This window comes from Ambystoma mexicanum, chromosome 2p (genome assembly GCF_040938575.1).
Source record: "Ambystoma mexicanum isolate Mex_15411 chromosome 2p, UKY_AmexF1_1, whole genome shotgun sequence".
In the NCBI taxonomy this organism is placed as follows: domain Eukaryota; kingdom Metazoa; phylum Chordata; class Amphibia; order Caudata; family Ambystomatidae; genus Ambystoma; species Ambystoma mexicanum.
Genome location: NC_090923.1, coordinates 239,119,872 through 239,145,416, shown reverse-complemented (window position 1 = coordinate 239,145,416; position 25,545 = coordinate 239,119,872). Strand labels below are relative to the sequence as shown.

Below are 25,545 nucleotides of genomic sequence, written 5' to 3'. Positions count from 1 at the left end.
ATTTCCATTGCTTTTCTTGTGTAGTTGTAAAACAAAATGTGTCATAGCCTTCAGCTAGTTATGTTGGTGCGCGTTTGGGTGGGTTTTGCTGTGCTTTGTGGAGAACTCTTCGGGCTTGGATCTTTTCATGTTTGTGCAGTCATAATAATTCTGCTGTGCCCAATATATCAAATGTAAAACCGGAAACGGCACAGGAATTGGAAATCAGGAAAACAGTCAATATTAGTTTAAATAAGTGTAACCTGTCAATCCTCCAGTGCTTAATGGCTTATTAGAGGGCTGCTGTATGCTAATTGACCATAGATTAAGCCTTCTACTGAGGTTGTATTTATATAGCGCTTTCGCCAATGTGCTGTGCATAGAATGTGTTACAATCATGTAAGCCTTCTGCATGGGCATTGCTTTCCTCAAATAGATGGTAGTCTTCTGCAAGAGATGCTGAAGCAGCCACATTTGACCTGTGAGCCCCGATGGGGAAGGTGGGGGCGCCAGCCTGCTTAACAGCAAGTGCCACGTAATGTGGGAGAGAGTGGCAAGCCCAGTGGAATGAATGAGAGTGAGTCGATGAACCAAAAAAGGCAGAAAAGCAGGGCAAAGCGGAAGCCTGAAATTTAGCGAGTTTGAGACTGGCACCAAAAATTAAGAGCCTAGAGAAAGAGAATTGTGAACCTTTGGACTATAAAATCCGGAGGAACACCAATGCCCTTAAGGATTGTGAATGAAGTTAAAATCTTGGCTGGGGAGTATACCAGACAAAGTCAAGTGTGTGAATGTATCCCAAGGAAGAACCATTCCCTTGGGATTGTGAATTATGTAAACTGTATCAAGTCCTGGCAGCAGAGTATACCAGCTGAAGACAAGTGTGATTGCAAACATAAAGAGGTGGCAGTGATCGTCAAGTATTGTATGACAATCAGTTATCCTGTGAAACTTTGTTTTGGTGAAAAATACCTGGGGGCGGAAGGCCTACACAGAAACTGTGAACACCATTTAAGTGGATTACAAATTGAGTGAACTGAATAGGAAAGTCCTGCCAGGGAAGTATGCCAGGCAGAGTCAAGCCTGTAAAGTAAATTACAGACACCAAGAGGAGGGAGTGATCTTCTTGAGTTGTACAACATTCACTTATTCTGTTGAACTTTGTTTTGTTGGAAAGAAACCTGGGGATAGGTGACATTCCCAAGAATCATGAACACTGTTGAACATGAACATTTTAGGCACTTTTCAAGCCAGATACCCTTGGCACTTAGAGTTACGTTTAGAATGTGAGGGACGGGATAGGATTTCAGACACAGGACATTTTGCTTTGGACATCTTGACACACAACAGCCCCTTAGCTTTGGTTGAGGTAGGGAAATACCTCTTAGACAGGGACAGTGAGGCATTTTCCCAACCTTTTATGATTTAAATGAAAGTCTATCATAATCACCATGCGTTCTCTGTGTCCGCGTCTCATTCCTGGTTCATCACAGTGGCTAGACAATTGTTTTATATGTGTGTATCTTAATGAGTTAATGGATGACATTATTAAGAGACATCAAGTCGTATGCATAACATCCATTGTGTAGTATCGCTATGGAAATCACAGGAGGACTTGTGCGCATTGTTGTCACATAAACATGATTGAACGGGTTATGATGAGGCTCGTTTACATGGTTTGTGCAAGATTGTTCCATTTAAAACGAATAATTGTGGGAGTTGCATCAAATGGCAAGAATGAATTGGGTGTGTTTTCTAATACAAAAGAGACTGAGTCAATTTGTAAGAGGTTAATTCAGTGTACATTGCATGGGATTAGGCAATGTAATTATAGCAATGCATTGCTATAATTACATTGCTAATGGAGTTATTCACCTTGGAATGAGCTCCGGGAAGGAGCCATTGTCTCTTCCCTGCATGGGCTCTGGCTGATGCTGCCAGGACCCACTCTCCAGCCCCATCTTCCGCCTGGACCTGCAGCTGCTTCAGAGAACTGACCCACTGCCTGTCTACGTTTAAATAGACCACTGCACATCTTGAATGGGGGTCTCCAGGACGCGGAGGCACGGCTTATCATACTGACTGCCTGACGTATAGGATTCCCTTATATGATGTACTACACTTCTTAGCTAGGCCATTCCAAGCAAGGTGCAGGGCTTTATACTGACGTAAAGGGTTCTCTCATATAATACACCGCACCTCTTAAATAGGAGACTCCAGACCAAGGTGCAGGGCTTTATACTGACTGGCTGAGTGCATTTACATAGACCACTGCACCTCTTGCACAGGGGGTTCAGGACCAAGGCCCAATCATGGCTTTATTATTCTGACTGTGTACTTATGTGGTGCACTGCACCTCTTGAATAGGGCTCTCCAGGCTCAGGCCTAGGGCTTCCTGATGCTGACTGACACCTTCTCAATAGAGCACAGCATCGCTTAAATGTGGTCGGAGGGTCACTATGGCATCATTTTATTTAACACCGGGGGGGGGTTCTCATTTCTGGAAATTTAAGTATGTTTATATTTAAAATTGCCCCTGCTAGACTCTCTCCTACTATTTGAGAATGTTTAAAAAAAAATACAAAACATTTAAAAAGTAAAACACTTTGTAAACAAAAAGCCCAATTTCCATGTTGCTACCGAGCGTTTTGGTTAACAAGCTGAATGTGGTGTTTTGCTCCCGAGACCTTCAGTTCCACGTGTCATTCCCCTCCATATTCATTTGAAATCTTGTCTCCTTTCACCCCCACAGACGCGACCCGGGTCATTGTCCCGCCCTCAAGCATGGATGTGACCGTTGGAGAAAGCATCGTCCTTCCTTGCCAGGTGTCCCACGACCCATCGCTGGACGTCACTTTCTCCTGGGTCTTCAACGGGCAGTTGATCGACTTTGAGAAGGACGGAGACCATTACGAGAGAGTCGGAGGAGTGAGTATCCACTTTAAGGTTCCTCCCTCGTGCCCGATCCACTTTGCTCTGATGAGTGGTATCACCTGGCTCCCATGATAGACCGAGAGTTGGACACCAAAAGACTCCAAAAGAGTTGGTAGTACCAACTTAAACTTCTGGGCCCCCATGGTTTGGAACTCCCTGCCACTTTCCATACAAACTGTGGATCCATCCATACATTTAAGAAGCAACTTGAGACCTGGTTGTTTGATGAAGGGACAGTGTAACCAGCTACCTATTTCCACCTGCCTCCCTGGAAAACCAGCATCCTGCTGTCTTCTTGTTTCTTTTTCGTATTAGTGTCTGTCTCCCTTTGTGATCGATCTGAGGCCTCCGGGGGCGAAAGGCACTATATAAAAATAAAGAAAGATATATAGATAGATAGATAGATAGATAGATAGATAGATAGATAGATAGATAGATAGATAGATAGATAGATAGATAGATAGATAGATAGATAGATTCAGAACTTGCATCAGAAAGTTCCTGGGAAACATGATAAATACTAAAGCATGTCGCAAAAGAAATATTTAGATAACTATCAACTAAGTGAATATAATCCATCAATAGGCTCATAAGTAACATCTGATAGACAGCTGAAGTTAGCTCGAGTTGACTGTGATGCTACTTTGAAAATCCACGGTGTAATTAATCCCTTTGATAATAGGGACCCATCTACACTTTTATGTTGTGCATGGCTCCATCAGTATCCCACCCCTCCCCCTACACGGTCTCCTTAGACCTGCATTAGCAAAATGCTACTTTACCCTCACAAAAATGGTCCCCATGATCAAGAAAAGAAAGCTGACATGCTTTCCTAACCACACAAAGCCAGACCCCAAACATTCCCAGCACAGAGCATGGGAAAAGAAAAGTCATGGGCCTCATTACGAGAATGGAGGTAGCCATGGAGCCATTAGCTACATGGCTGCCTCCATTCCGGGCTCCTTTACTGGGTTCCTGCAATGGGGACGTAACGGGTTACTCCGACATAGGAGGACCCGGTAATTCCTCCTTGCAGGAACCCATCCCCATTCCCATTTGAGCCCCCTTAGGACTCTATGGGAATGGGGAGGGAGGTAATAACGGGCAGATTACATCTGGCCCGTTATTGCCTCCCTCTTCCCCTCGCGGGACCCGGTTAGTTTTACCAGGCGTGCGATCTGGGTCCAGCAATGGGAAGCTCGTAATCGGCGCTCCCGGAATGAAGGGGGCCGGTCCCGTACTGGTCTCCTTCATTACGGGAGCGCCAGCCTTATAATGAGGCCCATGGAATGCACTTTAGTACTTGTTGCAGCACTTAATAAACTCAGAATATGAACTCTTCTACTGATAGGTTTTCTACTCAATTCTTCCAAATACATATTGGAAATATTTAGGAAAGACTGTGCATGTTTATAAGCCTTACCTTTAAATAACACACTTCCACACAAAGTAGGCATATTAAGTGCATGTATAAGTGGCTCTAAAGTTGGGGAACATTAGATATGATATGATTTGGCATTTATAATGTGCCTATACAGAAGTGTTTCAAAGCGCGAATACAAGTGTTTCAAAGATACATACATTAGTTGGCTGATGTGATCCACATTAAGTCTAGCCAGAGCACTGGCAATAGCATATCAATTCACAAGTAATTGTGTCAGGAAGTGGATCTAAAGTTAGGGAACAGAAGAACCAAACATTAGTTGCTGACCTGATTGGCATGAATCATAGCCAGATCACTGGCAATTTCATATCCATTCATAAGTACTAATGTCAGTAGGTGGTTCTGAAGTTAGGGAATATAAAATACATACATTAGTTGACTGACAAGATTGACAGTAATCCTAGCCAGAGAACCTGCAATAGCATATCAACCCACAAGGACTTCGGCCTGTTAAGTGCATTGAAACGTAGGGAGAAAAGGACCATGCATTAGTTGCCTGGTGTGATTCACAGTAACCCCTAGCCAGAGAATAGGCACTAGCATATACATTCACGAGTCATTGTGTCTATAAGTGGATCTAAAGTTAGGGTACATAAGATCCACACCTTAGTTGCCTGGTGTGATTCACAGTAACCCTAGCCAGAGTATTGGCAATAGCATATTAGAGTGTTTCTGCTCTCTGCAGATTTCCCAAGGGATCACTGAGATGATAAACTCACCAAGAAGTGGATTTATAATGATAAGTGGGAAACAGTAAGAGACTGATTGTGTAATGAACAGAATGTCAGATTTCAGAAGCGGTTCCCGCGGTTAAGGGCAGCTAGTGCTCCCCACCTGATAAGACGCCCGCTCAGTGGATCTTTAGGTAATGTCTGTTTCTGTGCCTCCTCTTCCAGCAGGACTCGGCCGGAGACTTGATGATTCGGAGCATCCAGCTGAAGCATGCTGGGAAATACATCTGTCTGGTGCACACGAGCGTGGACAAGCTGTCGGCTGGCGCGGACCTGGTAGTGCGAGGTATCTCCAACCTTCTCTTTTACTGCTTTCTGTAATGACCCATGTATGTCCTACTATGGTGACAAGGGTAAGGGTATTGGATGACTTTAAAAGGTGCAAAGTTGGAGGGTACGGGGAAGGAGCTTCTCTTCCCCTCACACTGGCCATGAAGATGGAGAATTTAATGTTATGGTGTAGGCTTGTGGCTGGTGGTTGGCTCAAGGATTTGGTTGAATATACAAAGATGGTTTTCTCTTATATATGTGCACTCCCAACCTATAGACACGTGTTTGCTGTTGATCAGACGCAAGCTGGGCTCGCTGTGCAGATGTGGACTTGTGCTATCTTCCCAAATCATCACCAAGAACCAGTGACCCTGGCTTTCACAGTGACGTCTTTGGATTCTGGCAAATCTGAAACTGGGCATCGATATTGAGACGAGTCTCTTCGTTGAAGACCCCCCAACCCTCTGTATGTTTCACTGACGTCTTTTCATCTTCTCTTATAGCTTAAGGACTCTGCAGGGCTCTAGGTCACAAATCTTCAGATCAAGTTGACCCAACATAATTGGATTGGTACAACCCAAGAGCTCCAATGTTTGCCTGTCCACTGTGCCCAAGGATTTTAACCCAATATCTGTGTTTGGACAATATTTCATTGTTTTATGGTGTTTTATGCATGCAAACTCTGACTATCCCTTTTAGGGGTTTTTACACAATTAGAGTCAAGCAAGTGAAGAATGATTTAATTTAATCGCTCAGCCAAGCCAACACTTTTTGGTAGATGAGCAAGTCTCTATAGAGGGGTCACTGATAGAGCGGCTGTGAGCTTGAATTCCAGCGCCAGTCAATAATGAATTTGATGAATGAGGTGGATGAGTAGCTAAAAGGTACATGACCCCTACCTTGCAGGCACAGCACTGTTTCCAGCTGATCACAAGTAGTGGCCGTCCAATGGTCCCTTTGAAGTACTGTTGTCTCACCCATGGGTAGCACAGGCCGAGTTCAATACTTAATACCATCAGAAATGCTGTAGGATGAAGCCATCACACAAACACAATTAAAAACTAAAGAATGGAATGTCTAAACAAAGGGCTCTTTCCAATAGTGAAAATATATGAACTAGTTACCACTTAATATGTTAGGGATACAATGTGAGAAATCAGGTTAAAATATGTCTATGCATTTTATAAACAAATATTAAAAACACAAGTCTTTCAAAATAGTCCAATTAGGATAAAGTATCCCATAACTGTTTCACCAAAATGTACTTGAGCCAAAAGAGGAAGCGCATAGAAATAGTAAGTAAATATGCAAGCACTACCAGATCACCCCAGAGAGGCATGGTAGAAGAGAAGTAAGTGGCAGTCGGGTGACTGCTAAGGAAAGTCTCTGAGTTTAGGCAGACGGTGCCCTATGCATGGCTGAACTTCTCCAGTAGTGTGGTGCTCTATCAGTGCAATAAGACCCCAGCGGTGTCAATGTCTGGCACATGTACACTAGGATCTAGCAGTTCTCTCCGAGGATGTTCACACAGATATGGCACTACATTAATAACTGAGCACTGCTGGAGAAATGAACATGGAAACATACTGGCCTCTTGGTAGAGGAAAAGGAGAGGATTGGGGCCACTTCCAAACAGTGGTGTCACTAGATTTAAGTATTAGGGGGCCACACCGTGGGCAAAAATACAACATCGTTGGGTGGGGGGAGAGGGTGGCACCCCATATAAGGGTCAATAGGCCAAACTGGTTTAAGTATACCTATATTGTACCAATCCGGCTAAAACATGTGTCATTAAGCATGTTCAGAGTAGGTTCAATGCAATAAAGGTTTTGCATCAAATCAATATTCATCCTAAAAAGTTAACTCATGTTCAACAGTTGCAAAAATGCCTTTGCAGTCAGCATGAGACTGCACTCTTTTACTTCAAGCAGACATCACTGCCAGCACAGCTTCAAACAATGTATAGTTCGAGGTGGTATTTAGCAGAAGAGATATCAGATCCGGCTCAGCTTTAAATAATAGCTATTCAAAAATAGTTTAACAGAAGAGATATCCCTCATACCTCAGTTTCAAGTGATGGTCAAGGACAATCAGTTAAACAGATGAAATATCACATAAAGACGCCAAGTACAGAGGGAAAGGAGGCAACTGCACCCTTGGTTCTCCAGCAATGCTTGCAGGAACCTCACATTGCCCTGTAGAATTGTTCACAGTTTTCAGTTTCTGGCTGTACACCCCAGTGACAGCTGGTGTTTTTTATTTTTATTGGCAGGGGCATACAAATTTACCCCAAATATGCCAGTGTGACGGAAGGTAGCGAGTAAGCCCAAACCAATTAAGAGGGGCTGGGGGGCTTAAAATAATGTCTTAAAATGGTGCAAATATTTGGTAAAATGCCAACAGTTTGCCATTGGCTTCTTACTGTAACACATGAACAAATTCAATAGATGCAATTCACCAACAGTGCAGAGGAGCATTTCCAAAACACACTTTCAGGTTGCTTTTGCCCACAATATTAGATAGAGTTCATGATTCCTGGGAATGTCTCCTATCCCCAGGTTTCTTTACACGATGTCTCACCCTGGCAGCACAGAGCAGTGATATATTTACACTATGCCTCAACATAGCAGCAGAGAGCAATGCTATAGTTAAACTATGTCTCACACTGGCAGCACAGATCAGTGATATATCTGTACTATTCTTTTACTGGTAGCACAGAGCAGTGATGTGTTTACACTTTGTCTCACCCTGTCAGCACATATCAGTGATATATTTACACTATGCCTCACCCTGGCATCTCAGAGCAGTGATATATTTGCACTATGCCTCTCCCTGGCAGCACAGAGCAGTGATATATTTACACTATGCCTCAACCTAAGAGCACAGAGCAGTGATATATTTACACTATGTCTCACCCTGGCAGCACAGATGAGTGATATATGTATACTATGATTTTCCCTGGCAGCACAGAGCAGTGATGTATTTACATTATGCCTCGCCCCGGCAGCACAGAGCAGTGATATATTTACACAATGTTTCACCGTGGCAGCACAGAGCAATGATATATTTACACTATGCCTCAACCTAAGAGCACAGAGCAGTGATATATTTACACTATGTCTCACCCTGGCAGCACAGATGAGTGATATATTTATACTATGATTTTCCCTGGCAGCACAGAGCAGTGATGTATTTACATTATGCCTCGCCCCGGCAGCACAGAGCAGTGATATATTTACACAATGTTTCACCGTGGCAGCACAGACCAGTGATATATTTAAACTACGCCTCACCCTAGCAGCACAGATCAGTGATATATTTACACTATGCCTCACCCTAGCAGCACAGATTAGTGCTATATTTACACTATGTCTCACCCTGGCAGCACAGAGCAGTGATATATTTACAAAATGTTTCACCCTGGCAGCACAGATGAGTGATATATGTATACTATGATTTTCCCTGGCAGCACAGAACAGTGATGTATTTACACTATGCCTCGCCTGGCAGCACAGATCACTGATATATTTACACAATGTTTCACCCTGGCAGCACAGAGCAGTGATGTGTTTACACTGTGTCTCACCCTGGAGGCACAGAGCAGTGATATATGTACCCTATGTTTTTCCCTGGCAGCACAGAGCAGTGATATATTTACACTATGTTTCGCCATAGCAGCAAAGAGTGGTGATATATTTACCCTATGCTTTTCCCTGGCAGCACAGAGCAGTGATATATTTACACTATGCCTCCCCTGGCAGCACAGAGCAGTGATATATGTACCTGATGCTTTTCCCTGGCAGCTCAGAGCAGTGATATGTGTGCACTATGTCTCACCCTGCAGCACAGACCCGTTATATATTTACACTATGCCTCACCCTAGGAGCACAGAACAGTGATATATTTACACAATGTCTCACCTTAGCAGCAAAGAGCAGTGATATATGTACCCTACGCTTTTCCCTGGCATCACAGAGCAGTGATATATGCACACTATGTTTCACCATAGCAGCACAGAGAAGTGATCTATTTACACTATGCCTCGCCCTGGCAGCATAGAGCAGTGATATATTTACACTATGATTGACCATACCAGGACAGAGCAGTTATATATTTACCTCATGCTTTTTCCTGGCAGCACATACCAGTGATATATTTACACTATGTTTCACAATAGCAGCACAGAGCAGTGATATGTGTGCACTATGTCTCACCCTGCAGGACAGCAGTGATATATGTACACTATGGTTCACCATAGCAGGACAGAGCAGTGATATGTTTACCCTATGCTTTTACCTGGCAGCACATACCAGTGATATATTTACACTATGCCTCCCCTTAGCAGCACAATTCAGTGATATATTTACACTATGTCTCACCCTGGCAGCACAGAACAGTGATATAGTTACACGATGCCTCATCCTAGCAGCACAGAGCAGTGATATATGTACCCCTATGCTTTTCCCTGGCAGCAAAGAGCAGTGATATATTTACACTATTTTTCACCAAAGCAGCAAAGAGCAGTGATATATTTACCCCATTCCTTGCCCTGGCAGCACAGAGCAGTGATATATTTACACGATGCCTCGCCCTGGCAGCACAGAGAAGTTATATATGTATCCCATTCCTTGCCCTGGCAGCACAGAGAAGTGCAGTATTTTCTATATGCCCAGTCCTGGCAGGGATTAGGCAGGATTTACTTAGTCAGTCACTGACCATGCCTGCACAAAGCAGTGCCATGTGTATCCTACGCCTAACAGTACAAAGGACGTGTCATGGTTACACTGAAAGTCTTCTCTGACAGCCAATGCGGGAAATTGACAAAATGTACTGTGGGAATCCCTCCCCCCTTCGTGGGGCCTTGGAGGGATTGTGGAGGGGGTGAAGGAAGGAACTATGCCTAGAATAATGTGGGGGTGCTGGTTGCTTTGAATAAAAACACAGGGCATTTTGGCAATTAAAGAATGAACACCAATCTGACAAATATGTCTGTGATGGTAAACTTCGAATGGCATCCTTCTGAGCAGGGTGTGAGTACTGGGTGTGGTGCTCATTTCCTCTGTTACTATGCTCACACTGATAGCAACATGGCTGCAAACTCTGGGTCACATGTGCCCCTGTGGGCCATTTCACCCTTCAGACTACTTTTCAATGTCACTTGTAAATAAATTGATTGGCCTTACATACCATACACTATTCAAACAGCACAGCAATGCATTTTAGTCAGGAGCAGAGAGTTTCCTCAAAATAGGGGGTTTGGGCTCAGGGCCTTCATTGCACAGGGATCGAGCAAGACATGTTTTGCCGGAGCACGGCTGCGTTGCGTTCTGGCCCAATTCCTCCCCTGCTGACAGCTCAAGGCAGTGCCATACCCTCCCCGCCCCCATGTCACACAGCACACAGGGCATTGTGTGCTTGAGACCAGAACCTGCCACGTGTCATGGTCTAAGATTGTTTATTTTATAATGTACCTACCTATTTCTCATGCTCTTTTTCAGTGGGACCCTCTTTCCATAAGGTCCCTCTCACATTTGCTCGACTCTACGCCCGTCAGTAAGTCCTATTCTATTCACTTCTTTGTCTTTCTTTCCCTCTCCTTTACCCTCATTATGGACGTCGTCTTTTTCTCTGTTTTTCCCTGTCCTCTTTTTTTTTCCTTTCTGTACACTCTGAGTCATTTCTCCATGTTTATCCTTTATGTCTCTGCATTATATATTCTCTCCATTTGTGTCTCTCCCCACCCCACCTTTCCCTTTTCGCTCGTGTTGCTCTGGCCCTTTCTCCTTCTTGCTATAATTTTCTTGTTCCCCTTTCCCCTCCCCCACCCAGGATCCTCTCGCTCCTGCCGCTTTGATTCTAATTGGCCTGGCAGTTGCAAGCAGTACTGACAGCCTGCAATCCCACAGTAGTGGTTCGGTTCCTGGCTGGGTCTGTTTGATGAAGTCATCAGTTTAGCTGCCATGTCTAACCTGCTGACAAGCGGTAACACACTTTACAGCTATTTCTGCAATGTCCTCAAGGAAATCTCATGATTTCCTCTTTGTCCGTTTCTTTCCCTGAGCAGAGCTCTCTCGCCTGCTCCTCGGAGCCCTGATATTCGTGTTCTCTCTCGCTCTCCCTCGGATACTCACTATTTCTCGCCCTAGCTTGCTATTTCTCTCCTTCTCTCTCGCCTTTCCTCCCCTCCTTCTCTGTCCCGCTCGCTCTATCCCTTTGTCTCCCTCCATCAATTTATTTCTGTGAAATATAATTGGTGTGACAAGTTATACACGTATTTCCGAAGTACAAAAATACAATACACTAGAAATCGTTTGCAGGTCTTTGCCCGCCTAATTAGCTGACAAGTGCTCGTTTATTTTTAAATTGCTTAATTTCTGCGTTTCTCTCTCTCTCACGTGCACTCTCCCCTAATATCTTGACTCATTCTTTCCAACCGCTTTAGCTTTGCTTGCACAAACCATGTCCCATTCACCATCAAAAAAACAGAGGCATGCCAAAATCATCATTGTATTAATCTAAGCTCACCTATAAGTAACGGAGGCTGAACTTTGCAATATGTGAAGGGAAAGGCACGCATCACAGAATACCAATACATAATGAATAAGAGTTAAATATCCATGGTTAAAAAAGAAGATTTAAGAAAAAAGAGTGAATATGTAGAATTAGTTACTACTAAAACTACAGGGGAATAATTGGGGACACAGTTTTTGATTTTCAATACCAGGCTATAAACTCCCCCTCCCTTCTCAACACTGCATATGGTATATGAACAAGAACAAGCAACAAGAGCCTGACCTACCCCCTGGTCAAAAAAGTGCATTTTAGGAGTTCCAGGAAGAGCTGAAGATATAGCTACTTCTGAGATTTAAAACAATTCAACATGAGATGTGGACCCCTGATACTGCACAAAATTACAGCTATTGACATGAAGCCAGTGTCGGGGTTTCAAGTCAGTTCATTTACATCATTGACAGCCTGTGGTGTTTCATCTCCAGACACATTTGCACTGTGCATAGTTTTATTTAGGATGGGCAATTGGAAACAGAAAGCTGAAAACATCTGTGCAGGGCAAATTGTGGTCCCTGTCCCGATTGCTAAAGAGCTACGAGGGCAGTTTCCAACGACGCCCACATCCGCCATCACCGGCATCTTTGCCTGCAGCTCCATCCTTAAAGCAGCCTAAAGCCAGAGAAAGGGTAGCAGGCTCTGAGAGCTATGTGTGGGTTTCACTTTGGGCTCCTCCTTCGGACACTGGATATCTCCCTTTGTTACCAGGCAAATTTGAAGGAAAAGTAAGGCATTGCGAGAAGGCTCTCAGTTTCTTATTTCGAGGCTATCCCAGAGGAGAAACCAAGGAGACCTGCTCGCCTCGGCTAGAGAGCAGTGCACAAGATGGCATCCGCAGCTGGTATCGCTGTGAGCAACAGGACAGCGAGCAGAATGTGGTTGTGAGGAGAAGCAGGAGGGTTATGTGATCAGTCATGGATATGCAGAGCTAAAAACCTTGTGAGGGCTAGTGCCTATTGGCAAAGAGGATGAGCGGGGCAGCAGTGGCAAGTTCTTGACCGAATGTGGCAGTCCCTCTGCTGTGGAAGACCTCTGAATGCTGCCAATGTTACCCAGTGATTACATAGGAGGGAAGGGGGGAAATAGGGGCCATCTTGCATTGGGCTGGTGAACCCACTGACATCAGTAAAGCCCAAGCGAGCGACAGGAGACCCAGAGGAATATTGGAAGAGGTCCAGTGCTTACAATGGGCCTGCTGAAGGACGATGTGTAGGTTCATTGGTTAACGGCATCATCCCAGGAATGATTCACGCCTACAAATATCTCTTCGTACTCGGCGCCCCAGGCAGCTGCTCGGTCTGACCGCCCCCCCACCCCCAGAAACGGCCTGAGATCCACATCCCATGCTGAATTCTTTTAAAGTGGTGTTGATAACGTGATGTTTGCTGAGCTGCCGCTCTTTTCCATCGGCAGCAAATTGTTGGCCAGGTTTGAGCAGAGGGCCCTCTAGCCAGTGGTACCATCATCTGTTCTCATGGTGTGGGTGCAGGGTTTGGGGCACGCTGCTCAGGTTAGAATAGTTTGTGGCATTGCTGTGCCCCGTGAGCGCCATGCGGCAGGACAGTGCAGCGAGAGGCTCCACTTCAACATTGTTCAGCCAAATTCTAGATACAAGATGTGTTGAAAGCCCAGTCCTCTCTGCAGCACTGTCCTGTTATACATGGGTCTTTGTACCTAACATCACAGTGCCTGCGCTTTCCGCTGCGGTAGATAATGGGCAGGCATGTGAAAAACGAGGGCGATCAGTCCCCCACAGTCTCTCTTCCACCTCCATCATGATGTCTCCGCCCACACAGCGGTTTGCCCAGTTACACCCAATTCAATAGTGCCTTGTGCAAGAATCGTCAACCTTGTGTGTCTGATAGTTTCCAAGAATGACAAATAAACTGCTGATTCTTTCGGAAACCTTTGGTGTGTCCCTGCAAAATTGTGATACTGAATAAATACTTCTTTAATTTTCACGACGTCAATAAATGAATGAAATATGTATATATACAGCCAGGGTCTGAAAAATCAATCACCACAAGACCCCAACGGATATGATGAGAGGGGTCAGAGGGCATTGCCCAGAGTGATTTCGAAATGTATGTTGATGAAGTGATTGGTTTTGGGGAAATACTCATAGGGCATGGCGCCTTGTTTCTAGAATAAAGTTGGCAAAGCACAGGTGTCTGCAAATCCTGGCTCTCCAAATTTTCTGGCCAACAACTCCCTTCAACCAAAGCCTGAATAGTCAATGTGGGGGTGGATCACGCGAGCTGTAGTCTGAAACATCAGGAGAGACACGTAGTACAGACCCCTGTTATGCTCACTCTGTCAAGCGAAAAGAGGGTTGGCACCTGAGGTTTGCCAAGTTATTTTAATCAATTCTTTGTACAAGTTTACAATTTAGCTCTCATTCCTGGGTAAAATAGTGGTTTTGATAGCCCAGGGGCTTGTGTTCATAAACATCTCTCACTCAATGGTCACATACTAATACTTTGCTTGTACTTGCACTTGTGTTTATAAACCCCACTCATGGCTTGGTACAGTTGTGGACATCTTATTTGATGTGTTTGTCTTCATACAGCTCTCTATTCCCTTGGTACAATAGTTGTACTTCTATTTTTTGTGTCTGTGCTCATATTCTGTAATAGGCGCTATGAGGCTTGCTTTTCACTGTGAAGGGCTTGCCTTTTTTCACCTGCCGCGCTGCACGGTGTTGGATGTTCCTGATGTGCTTTGGTGGTTTTTTTGCAGCTTAAGCATTTGGAGGTTTACGTGGGGGTGCATCTGCCGGCGAGGAAGACTGTCTTGAACAATATGCAGCTATTGACATGAAGCCAGTGTCGGGGTTTCAGCACCACCCTGAAGTCTTTTCTAGAGTTGCTGTTCTGTGCTGCCTTTTAGTGTGGGTGGGAATGGATTTCCCAAAGACCTAGGCCGCCTGGCTGACAAATGCTGCCAGCTCAGTCTTCGCCAGCCTGTTCAATGCACCAGCTGCTGTTTTACTTTCTCTCGCCTCCTATTGTTCATCTACTCTCCCTAGCTTGCCAGTGCTTCCTCCTTTTACCTCCTCTAGTTATATTGCCACCTGGCAATGCTTCAGTTAATAAATCATTTTTTGGACATGTTTTAATACACAAAAAGCCAAGAACGCACAAAAGCAGGAACTAGCAATTAAAAGAGCTCAGTAGATTGCAGTTGGTTTAAAATATTACTTTGACTTGTGGAGTGTTAGAAGTATTATTCAAGTTACCGATGGCCCTTTTTTATTAGTTGTGGCTATAAGGTGGTGCTTAAGAGCCACCTACAAGACAAAACAGATGCATTAGAGTACAGATAGGGGGACATGGCATATGAGGAGGGACACAAAGGTTGTAGCTGTTGCTTGGTTTGGTTATTTACCCACCCATTGATTAATTGCCCATGGCCATGCTGATTGCTCAGGCCATTCCCAATCACTTCCTTCCCCACCCCACCCAAAATACACCCCTCCTGGGATCTCTTTGAGCTACCTTTATCCAGCCTTAAAATCAAACTTTGCACTCGAAGTGCCTGCCAGGGTTTTTTCATAGCAGTCTTCTGAAAGCTCATTTGTTCTGTAAAAGTGCTAATGGTATGATAAAATGGTATTGCAGGTCTGCCTTCAGCCACTTGATTTAGAAGCAGTATGCGTGTGTTTCACTGAGGTCCTGTTAAACGCTAGCATTGGCAAATCCAAAGGTTTTGGCGGCATGAGCACCATTTTCCAGCTGCTACCCTTAATGGCCAGTTGGTACCATTACGGCAATGTCTGGCAAATACCTTGTCCATGTCTACACAAAAGCCAAAACGGCTGGCGTTGCCAATGCTTGCATTATGCTCCCTGGAGTAACTCCCTCCATTCTCTAGGGTCTGATTGTGACTTAAGCAGATCCAATGTTTTCGGTGTCCTCCCTTTTTCTTCTTAGACTTGAAACACAGTGCTAGGTTATCTCTACCGGTCTACTCACCTAGGTATTTCCATGTTGTTGTCATGGAACTCATCCTCCCCTCACACTAAATGTGTGGCAATAATGTGTACTGACCTCCAAAGAAAAACGAAAGGCCTCCCACGTGTTTACTGCTAGAATTGTCGGCCTTCATCTCTGAAATAGTTCACTGAGGCCATGCTGGCAACCGAGCTGCGTCTTGCGGGGCAGTGAGGTGGCAGTCGTGCCTTAACACGTCGCCTGGCAGCTGCTGCCAGACACAGGCCGCGGAAGTGGGGCTGTTCCTGGCTGCATACGTGTTGGCTGCAGCTGGAGCGCGGCTCGCGCGCGGCTCTGGCAGCCGGTGCCAGGTCCAAGCTGTGTCCGTGTCAGAGGCCAAAAGCGGCTCGCTGGCCCGGACCCCCAGGGACTGGACGTGTGTCTCGTTCCTCATTCATTGTCCTGTTAATAGGGCTACTCTGCCCTTCAGCAGCCAAAACATTAGATGGCTAAATATTGAAACGAGCAGTATTGCAGTGGGATCTGATGGCTCGTTTTTGCAATATTGAGCCAGTCCAGGGAGGGGGGAGGTTCACCGCCCCCACTAACCGCTAATTAAGGGGAATCGATTCTGATACAGGACGAGCAGTGCCAATTTACGAAGCTCCTTTTTAACAAAGGCAATAGAGTGTTGTGCAAGGCCTCTTTTCTCATAACCATACCCTCCATCTCTCTCTAGTTCTTCTGTTCTCTACGCATCTATCCCGCCTCCATCGACTCTAGCCCTTTCTCTCCTCCTTCATCCCATACTTACTTTCTTGTCTGTCTCTCTATTTCTTTCTATCCTTACCTCTCTTTCCTTACCTCTTTCCAAATATGTCCACTTCGGTTTCATCTTATCCTGCTCCTCTATTTCTGCTCACTTGTCTTCTTTGCATCCTCACCTCTTATTTCCCTCCCTAGACTCCCTCCCAATATATCTTCCTCCCCTTTCCTTCTTTTCTCCTTTTCCTGCCCTCTCTCTGTTTGTTCCTTCATTCGTTACTTCAGTCCTTTACTCTGACCTCCTTCCCTCCTGTTTTCCTTCCATCTAAATAGTGTGGAGTTTTTCTTTGAGCTCGTTACACCCGGATGGGGTGTCGGGCTTTCTCTGTAGTCACCGCCAGATTGTGGAACTCTCTACCCTCTTCTCTTCGAGCCATTGAGAATCATCTCTTTTTCCAAAGAGCTCTTAAAACTCCCTTGTTCTAATGGTTGGCTTGTGCTGCCTCCCAGTATGGTCTTTTTAGTGCCAAGATGCCTCTGGGCGGACGTTGCACTCTACACATTCTATATCATCATCATTGTGATTGTCTTCTTCCTTGCATGCCTTCATTTGTATGTATTAGTGCACAGCATGTTAATATAAGGGCGCCTGGCGGGGTCCTGATATACCCAGGAGGGTACACATATAAATATCCCAAAATCAGGATGAGAGATCCTACAAGCAGATTTGTGGTTATGAACCTATACATTTATTTAAAAAACAAAGGTTTCTTGAAGATGACTTCTCAATTTTGTTACACAAGATAATGGTCTGAAAGAAGGTGAATGCCCCTTTGAAGTGAAAGAGGAGGAGCTTGAACTAGGAGGGGAGGATAATGGTCTGAAAGAAGGTGAATGCTCCTTTGAAGTGTAAGAGGAGGAGCTTGAACTAGGAGGGAAGGATGATGGTCTGAAAGAAGGTGAATGCCCCTTTGAAGTGAAAGAGGAGGAGCTTGAACTAGGAGGGAAGGATGATGGTCTGAAAGAAGGTGAATGCCCCTTTGAAGTGAAAGAGGAGGAGCTTGAACTAGGAGGGAAGGATGATGGTCTGAAAGAAGGTGGATGCTCCTTTGAAGTGAAAGAGGAGGAGCTTGAACTAGGAGGGGAGGATAATGGTCTGAAAGAAGGTGGATGCTCCTTTGAAGTGAAAGAGGAGGAGCTTGAACTAGGAGGGAAGGATGATGGTCTGAAAGAAGGTGAATGCCCCTTTGAAGTGAAAGAGGAGGAGCTTGAACTAGGAGGGAAGGATGATGGTCTGAAAGAAGGTGAATGCCCCTTTGAAGTGAAAGAGGAGGAGCTTGAACTAGGAGGGAAGGATGATGGTCTGAAAGAAGGTGGATGCTCCTTTGAAGTGAAAGAGGAGGAGCTTGAACTAGGAGGGGAGGATAATGGTCTGAAAGAAGGTGAATGCCCCTTTGAAGTGAAAGAGGAGGAGCTTGAACTAGGAGGGAAGGATGATGGTCTGAAAGAAGGTGAATGCCCCTTTGAAGTGAAAGAGGAGGAGCTTGAACTAGGAGGGAAGGATGATGGTCTGAAAGAAGGTGAATGCCCCTTTGAAGTGAAAGAGGAGGAGCTTGAACTAGGAGGGAAGGATGATGGTCTGAAAGAAGGTGGATGCTCCTTTGAAGTGAAAGAGGAGGAGCTTGAACTAGGAGGGGAGGATAATGGTCTGAAAGAAGGTGAATGCTCCTTTGAAGTGTAAGAGGAGGAGTTTGAATTCTGAAGGGACAAGAATGTGCCAAAATATGGAGGCAGAACCTTTGAATTGTACGAGTAGTTTGATAAGAAGGGGAGGAAACGTTGCCGAAATATGAGGGAGGATAATGGTCTGAAAGAAGGTGAATGCTCCTTTGAAGTGTAAGAGGAGGAGCTTGAACTAGGAGGGAAGGATGATGGTCTGAAAGAAGGTGAATGCCCCTTTGAAGTGAAAGAGGAGGAGCTTGAACTAGGAGGGAAGGATGATGGTCTGAAAGAAGGTGAATGCCCCTTTGAAGTGAAAGAGGAGGAGCTTGAACTAGGAGGTGAGGATAATGGTCTGAAAGAAGGTGGATGCTCCTTTGAAGTGAAAGAGGAGGAGCTTGAACTAGGAGGGGAGGATAATGGTCTGAAAGAAGGTGAATGCTCCTTTGAAGTGTAAGAGGAGGAGTTTGAATTCTGAAGGGACAAGAATGTGCCAAAATATGGAGGCAGAACCTTTGACGTGTACGAGTAGTTTGATAAGAAGGGGAGGAAACGTTGCCGAAATATGAGGGAGGATAATGGTCTGAAAGAAGGTGAATGCTCCTTTGAAGTGTAAGAGGAGGAGCTTGAACTAGGAGGGAAGGATGATGGTCTGAAAGAAGGTGAATGCCCCTTTGAAGTGAAAGAGGAGGAGCTTGAACTAGGAGGGAAGGATGATGGTCTGAAAGAAGGTGAATGCCCCTTTGAAGTGAAAGAGGAGGAGCTTGAACTAGGAGGTGAGGATAATGGTCTGAAAGAAGGTGGATGCTCCTTTGAAGTGAAAGAGGAGGAGCTTGAACTAGGAGGGGAGGATAATGGTCTGAAAGAAGGTGAATGCTCCTTTGAAGTGTAAGAGGAGGAGTTTGAATTCTGAAGGGACAAGAATGTGCCAAAATATGGAGGCAGAACCTTTGACGTGTACGAGTAGTTTGATAAGAAGGGGAGGAAACGTTGCCGAAATATGGAGTGTGCACCACTGAAGTGTAAGAGGAGGAGTTTCAATTAGGAGGGAACTAGACTGTTCTGAAATAGGGAAGATGCACCTTTGAAGTGTAAGAGATGGGGCTTGATGGGCGACTTGAATGCATGAGTGTTTGTAAGAATCTTTATGTTTGTGGGAAGGCATTTGCAGTAGCCTGGAGCTAGAAAGTTCAAGTAGTGGAAATGAGAGGGTGTACAGGTTAGATAGTAGTAGTAGTTTGTCATTTATAAAGCCCCTTTATTCCATGATTATGGCCTCAATGCGCTTGTGGGGGGAACGCCCCCCGGGGACCGAAGTCCACGGTGTAAAATTGTCAGAAAGGTTAGAATGTGTGTGTGCATTTGGCTGAATAGAAAAGGGTGGGATGGGCGAGCTCCAGTAAGTTACCCATGATGGTGAAGCATGTGGATGGGTGCTGAGAGGTGGTCAAGAGAGTGCACGAGTGCAAGAGACTCGTTATATGTCCAGCTACACCAAATTTATGTCATGGGCCTTAGCTACATTCTGATGGCAGAGATGTTGTGCACAGTGTTTTAGTCTGGTATATGGAAGTGAGTGTGTGTGGGTGGGTGGCTGTGCATGCAGCTAGTTTCCACAGAAGTGGTGCATGACTATGTACCTTAAGCATCAGTTGGCATTTTGCTTAGACGTGCCCATGGAATCTGTTTGTCCAGTCTCCTCCGAGATTATACTTTAGCTTGTGTTCGAGGATATACTGGGCAGGCACAAACATTTTCTTGATCTAGGTGTCATGAATTGCCATGAAGTGGGACAGGTTTATCAGGTCCTGTAGGGAAGAGCCAGGTTTTGAGGGCCTTCTTGAAGGAGAGGTGATCTTCTTTGCGACGGATTGTGAGTGAATGGGAATTCCAAAAGGTGGGAGCTTGGATGGAGAACGAGGATCCTCTAACTCTAGTGGAATTGAAAGGGGGAATAACAAGGAGGAGCACAGAGCCAGATCTATGGTTTCTGGTCAGTTGGTAGTGTGTAAGCTTGTGTTGGAGGAATTCAGGGCCTGTCTTGTGTAGGGCACAGTGTGTAATGCACATGGCTTGAAAGTTGCCTGTCGGCTGATAGCAAGCCAGTGGAGCACCATGAGGGCAGGAGTGATTTGTCCTCTTGGTTAGAGGGCAAGAAGGAGCCTAGCTGCAGAGTTTGAGATCTATTGGAGCTTTCTGAGCTGATAGGCAGGGGAGCCCAGAAAGAGGGAACTGGCGTAGTCTATGCGGGAAAGAATGATACCAGGATTGCTGAGATTCTGTGAGGGTAGGAGAGATAAGAAAAGATTTGTCTGAGGATGCAGAGGTGGAAATTATCTGGATATGGCATTGATGTGGTGGGAGAGTACGACATCCAAGTACAAAGTGCATACCACGTTCTTTACTGAGCTCAACACTACATCTGGGGGCCCAGGTAGGGTGGCCAGGGTGTACGATTGGGTAAGAGTGAAGTTTTGCCACAGATCAAGATTTCGGTTGTACCAGGACTAAGGGGGAGGTGGTTAGCCATCATCCAGTGGTCAAATTCTGAGAGGCACGAGGCGAGATCAGTCTGAATCCGGACCGGGCAGGGTCGAGTAGTCAGTTGGATTCTGTGTATAGGCAGAGCTGCGTGTAAACTGTGCGGTCTAAGAGTATGTCAATTATGCGGGTGTTAGAGATTGTGCAGTAGTTAAATGGAAGCAGGGGGTCAAGAGATGGTTTTTTAAGTAGGGGCTTGACGTGAGTGATTTTGAAAGTGGTTTTGAATGCTGCAGGAAAGACACCTGATGTCAGAGAATGGTTAATTATCTATCTAGCAATGCTGCCTGCACAGGTTGAGGATAGAAAGTTCCTTACGTAAGAAGGGGGTGGGGATCTCCATGGTATGCAGCTGGGCGGACACTGCACAGTAGATTCAGGAATTCTGGTAGGAAATGGCAGAGAAGGAATAGAGGGAGGAGATGTGCTGTTGAGGTGGGGAAGAGTCAGGACATGGAGGAGATAGGAATCACCCCAAAAGACCGTATTTGACCAAATTTCGTCTGTTAGAAAATTCCAAACGCTGGAAAAATGTAACTAAATCTCCCGCTGCTGTTCCCGTAAAAAGTAAAAAAAAAAAAGGAAAGGTCTCTGCAGTGCCAGTTCCCAATCACGGAAGTGAAAGCAAACAGGTGTTGCATGGACACAGCGAGTCAGAGGCACACAGAGAAGTGTGCCACCAAAAGGTAAGTAGGGGTGTGGGGGGGGCAAAATCTGAAATGTTCATGGGAGAGAAGACTGAAAGTTATTTTCGGAAAAATTACTTTCGGTCTTTTCTCCCTCGAAGATTTCAGCCACGGGCTTCCAACCCAAATCCAAGGAGATAGTGGGGTGCTGAATGTTGCTAATTTGGTGCTGATGGTAAAGTGTCTGTGGATGGCAATGTTGTAAAAGTGGTCTGATGTGGCATCACAGAGTGCTTGGGAGTGTGGGAGTGGGGTTGGAGAAGAGTGGATCCTTGAATTCTGTGTTGATCCTGTGGAATTCCCTACTAAGGTTATGGAAGTTGGTTGTTCGGTTTCCATAGAAAGATCTTTTGGATTTCCTAATTTCTCGTCAGTAGGCCCTGATCTGTCTGGCATTGATGGCTCTCTTCTGGGGCATTGGGTTGGCCCACCATGTGCGCTCCCAGCAGTGCTTGATTGTTTTGAGGGATTTGAGGGCGGGGGTAATCCACTTGGGAGTGGGGCATAGTCTGAGAGAGGCAGAGCTAGTCGAGGTGAGAGGGGTGGGGGCATCGGTCAAAAGGGTTCATAGAAGGTGGACAGTGAGGTTAGAAAGGGAGGATAGAAGGGACTCTGCCATGTCGGGGTTTAATATGACTTTATTCCAAAGAGGTACACAAGGAAGGAATGGGGCTGGTGAGATGGGGGAGGGAGAGGATGGCAGTTGTGAGGGAGAAGAAGATGGTGGAGTGATCATCCCAAATTAGTGGAAGGGGGGCCAGAGTGGAAATCAAGTTGGTAGAGCTGAATTAACCATCCAGGGTGTGTGAGAGGGGCTTGATGTCAGTTGAGTCATGTTGAGGACTTCCAAGTTGTCAAAGAGTGTACGTGTCATAGGGTTAGATGGGACATCAAACCAGAAGTTGAAATACCGTAGCATGGTGAGGAAGAGGTGGGATATCAGGATGGCTGCTAAAGAGTCACTAAGGGAGTCTGCGAAATTCCTGTTGTGGCCTGGAGGTCTGCAAAGGAGTAGGATTCTGTGGATGTTGAGAAGGGTGAGTTGGAATTTCACTGGTAGTGATTCACAGTTGTTTATCAGAGTGTAAGACTGTGAGGTGTCGCTTGTAGAGTATGACTATCCCCCCATCTCTGCTGGATCTTCAGTTCATGATCATGGAGCAGCCAGGGGGGGAGCCTTGTATGCGATGGGCTCAAAGTCATAAGAGAACCAGGATTCAGTGATAAAGAGGATGTCTTGTCTTTCAGAGGAGATAGTCAAAAATGATGTTTTTTTTGTGTGTGATAGATCTGGCGTTGATAAGGATGCAAGAGAGCAGGTTAGGTTGGTAAGAGTGAATTGGTCTTGGACAGAGGGGAGGATTGGGGTTAGCAGGGGGAGGGAGTTAATGATGTGGATGAGAGCATCTAGGTGTTATCATCAAGGGGAGGTCAGAGGAGGAAGTGGTGTGCATGGTGGAAGAGGAAAGGTGGTCGAAGGAGGAGGGGGGATGCTGGGGGTGCTCTAGGGTTGAGAGGGTAGAGTGCTCGTGAAGGACAAGTTTCAGCTGGGACTAGGAGGAAGGGGTCTACCTCAGGAGGAGACAAGTGATGGCCTATGGTCACTTGTGTGGGGGCGGGATTGGGAGAGAAGCTGGAGAAGAAAGAGGGGGGTCGGGGGAGGTTGAAAGGGGGAAAGTTGTGATTCAGGGGGTAGAGTGGAGCTAGGTGGGGTACGTATGGGAGAGTTTGCAGGGGAGGCAAGGGGTGAGTGGACTGGGTTGGGAGCTGGAAGGGAGGACAGGATGGTATAAGAGAGGGGAGTGGGGTGGGATCTAGGCAGGAGAAGGAGTGAAGAATGATGCGACAAGATCCTGTGGTAGATGTGACTTCTGTGTTTAGAACGATGTGTGGGTGCTAATGCACATCATGCTGTGTGAGTGAGTGTTGGACGGGCTGTCGAAGGTGTGGTGTTCAGAGAATAGGAAGTGAGAGGGGGTGGGTGGGAGGATGTGTGAGAGGGAGAGCAGGGGTGCTGGGAAGGTTTGGGGGAGATGGAGGTGAGATGTGTGTGTATTGGGGATGGAAGAGATGGACAGGGAGGGTGTGAGGGAAAAGGGAGGTTAGGGGGGCACAGAGGGCTGGTGGTCTGGTTACTGGAACACCATAGTCCTCCTCTGACCATGGAGCTGCTAGGCATGGTGGAAAGAGATTGCCGGTATTCTCGAGGAGGAACTGAAGAAGGACACGCCTGGGATCTGGGGGACTGGGTGACTGTCTATCTACTTTGGCCTGGAAAGGAGTCAGGAAAATACAGATGCTACAAGAGTGTGCAGTGGGAAAGGATGGTTTCAGAGAAGGGTGTGAGGGATGTAGGTAGGTATGGTGCTATACGTGCATGGGTTTCAACTTTGATTTAGGGTAGACATGATACTCATTTGCGAGCTAGATTTATAGACAGAAATACCTTTACCATATAACTAGAATCAGGAGTTACAGTGCACTTAGATGCAAATGGAATTTTAACAGTCACTGAATCTAGTGCAGAGGATTCAGAGCATTTTGTTGTATCTGAATGGAGCTAGATTCAAACAATTGTAGATTGCAATAGGATTCAAAACATGTGTAGTGCCTAAACGTAGCTGGATTAAAAAAACATGTCTATTAACCAACATTTGTTTTTCAAATTAACCAAAATACAGATAGATTCACAGCCTTTGTAGTACCTAAAATGAGATAGGATTCAAAGCATCTGTGGTGCCTAAAAGCAGCTAGATTGAAACAAGTGCAGTACCTAAAATGCAGCTAGATTTAAAACATTTGTAGTACCTAAGATGCAAAATGATTCAAAACATGTGAAGGCCCAAAACGCAGCTGGATTAAAAAAAGTGTGTATTATCTAAAATGCAGATCGATTTAAAACCTTCGTAGTACCTAAAATGCAGCGAGAATTAAAACATTTCTACTACCTAAAATTCAGATAGATTCAACACCCCTGTAGTACCTAAAATATAGCTAGATGTAAAACATTTGTAGTACCTAAAATGCAATAGTAGTCAAAACATTTGTAGTACCTGATATGAATAGGATTTAAATGTAATAGTATTCAAAACATGTCTAGTATCTTAGATGCAAAAGGATTCAAAACATGTGTAGTGCCTAATCGTAGCTGGAACATGTGTAGTAACCAAAATGCAGCTACATTAAAAAACCTCTGTAGTACTTACAATGCAGCTAGATTTAAAACATTTGTAGCACCTAAAATGCAGCTAGATTCAAAACCTTTGTAGTACCTAAAATGCAGCTAGATTGAAAACATGTGTAGTTACCAAAATTCAGCTAGATTTACAAATCTTTGTAGTACCTAAAATGCAGCTAGCATGAAAACATGTGTAGTACCTAAGATTCAAAAGGATTCAATGCATGTGTAGTGCCTAAATGCAACTAGATTGAAGAACCTTTGATGTACATAGAATGTGATGGGATTCAAAGTATTGGTAGTGCCTAAAATGTAGCTAGATTCAAGACAATTGTAGTACTGAAAATGCAGCTAAATTCAAAACATGTGTAATATTTAAAATACAATAGGATTCAAAAACATGTGCAATGCCTAAATGCAAGTCATCTCTTACCTTATTGTTACTGAAGCTTCTGGTAGGACTGGGGCCCCATGGACAAACAGGGAAAACAGTGAATGGGAGCTGCACACGTGAGCCTCCCTTAGCCGGCTGCCCAGGCAAGGCTGCCTGGTAGGACCTCTGAAAAAGGGACCTTCCGGTCACGTGGGGTGTTCCCAGACTAATCCGATTGGATGTGGGCGGGCAGAGGAAGAATTAGAGTGCGAGGGTGCTGGGAGCAGGTGAGGGGGGCCAAACGGCCCTTTCGAAATCACAGGCAAATGGTAAAAGTTGACAAAATGTGAGCGCTTACCAAGAGGGTCTGCTCTGCCGGAAGAATCGGGTGCACGATGAACCGTTGAGGAGGGTGCTAGAGCAGAG

The 25,545-nt window shown here is 45.3% G+C and overlaps 1 protein-coding gene across 3 annotated transcripts in view; it reads left to right on the top strand.

Moving 5' to 3' along the window:
- The window catches only part of LOC138566364 (contactin-4-like), a 1,270,454-nt gene that overhangs the window by 1,143,814 nt on the left and 101,095 nt on the right, over positions 1–25,545 (top strand). For 2 of the 3 annotated variants that reach the window (XM_069643525.1, XM_069643523.1), the window contains exons 13-14: positions 2,732–2,907; positions 5,254–5,374. In XM_069643525.1, coding sequence (XP_069499626.1) covers positions 2,732–2,907; positions 5,254–5,374 — 297 coding nt within the window. The remainder of the gene's footprint in view (positions 1–2,731; positions 2,908–5,253; positions 5,375–25,545) is intronic. The other variant, XM_069643524.1, reaches the window with a different exon arrangement.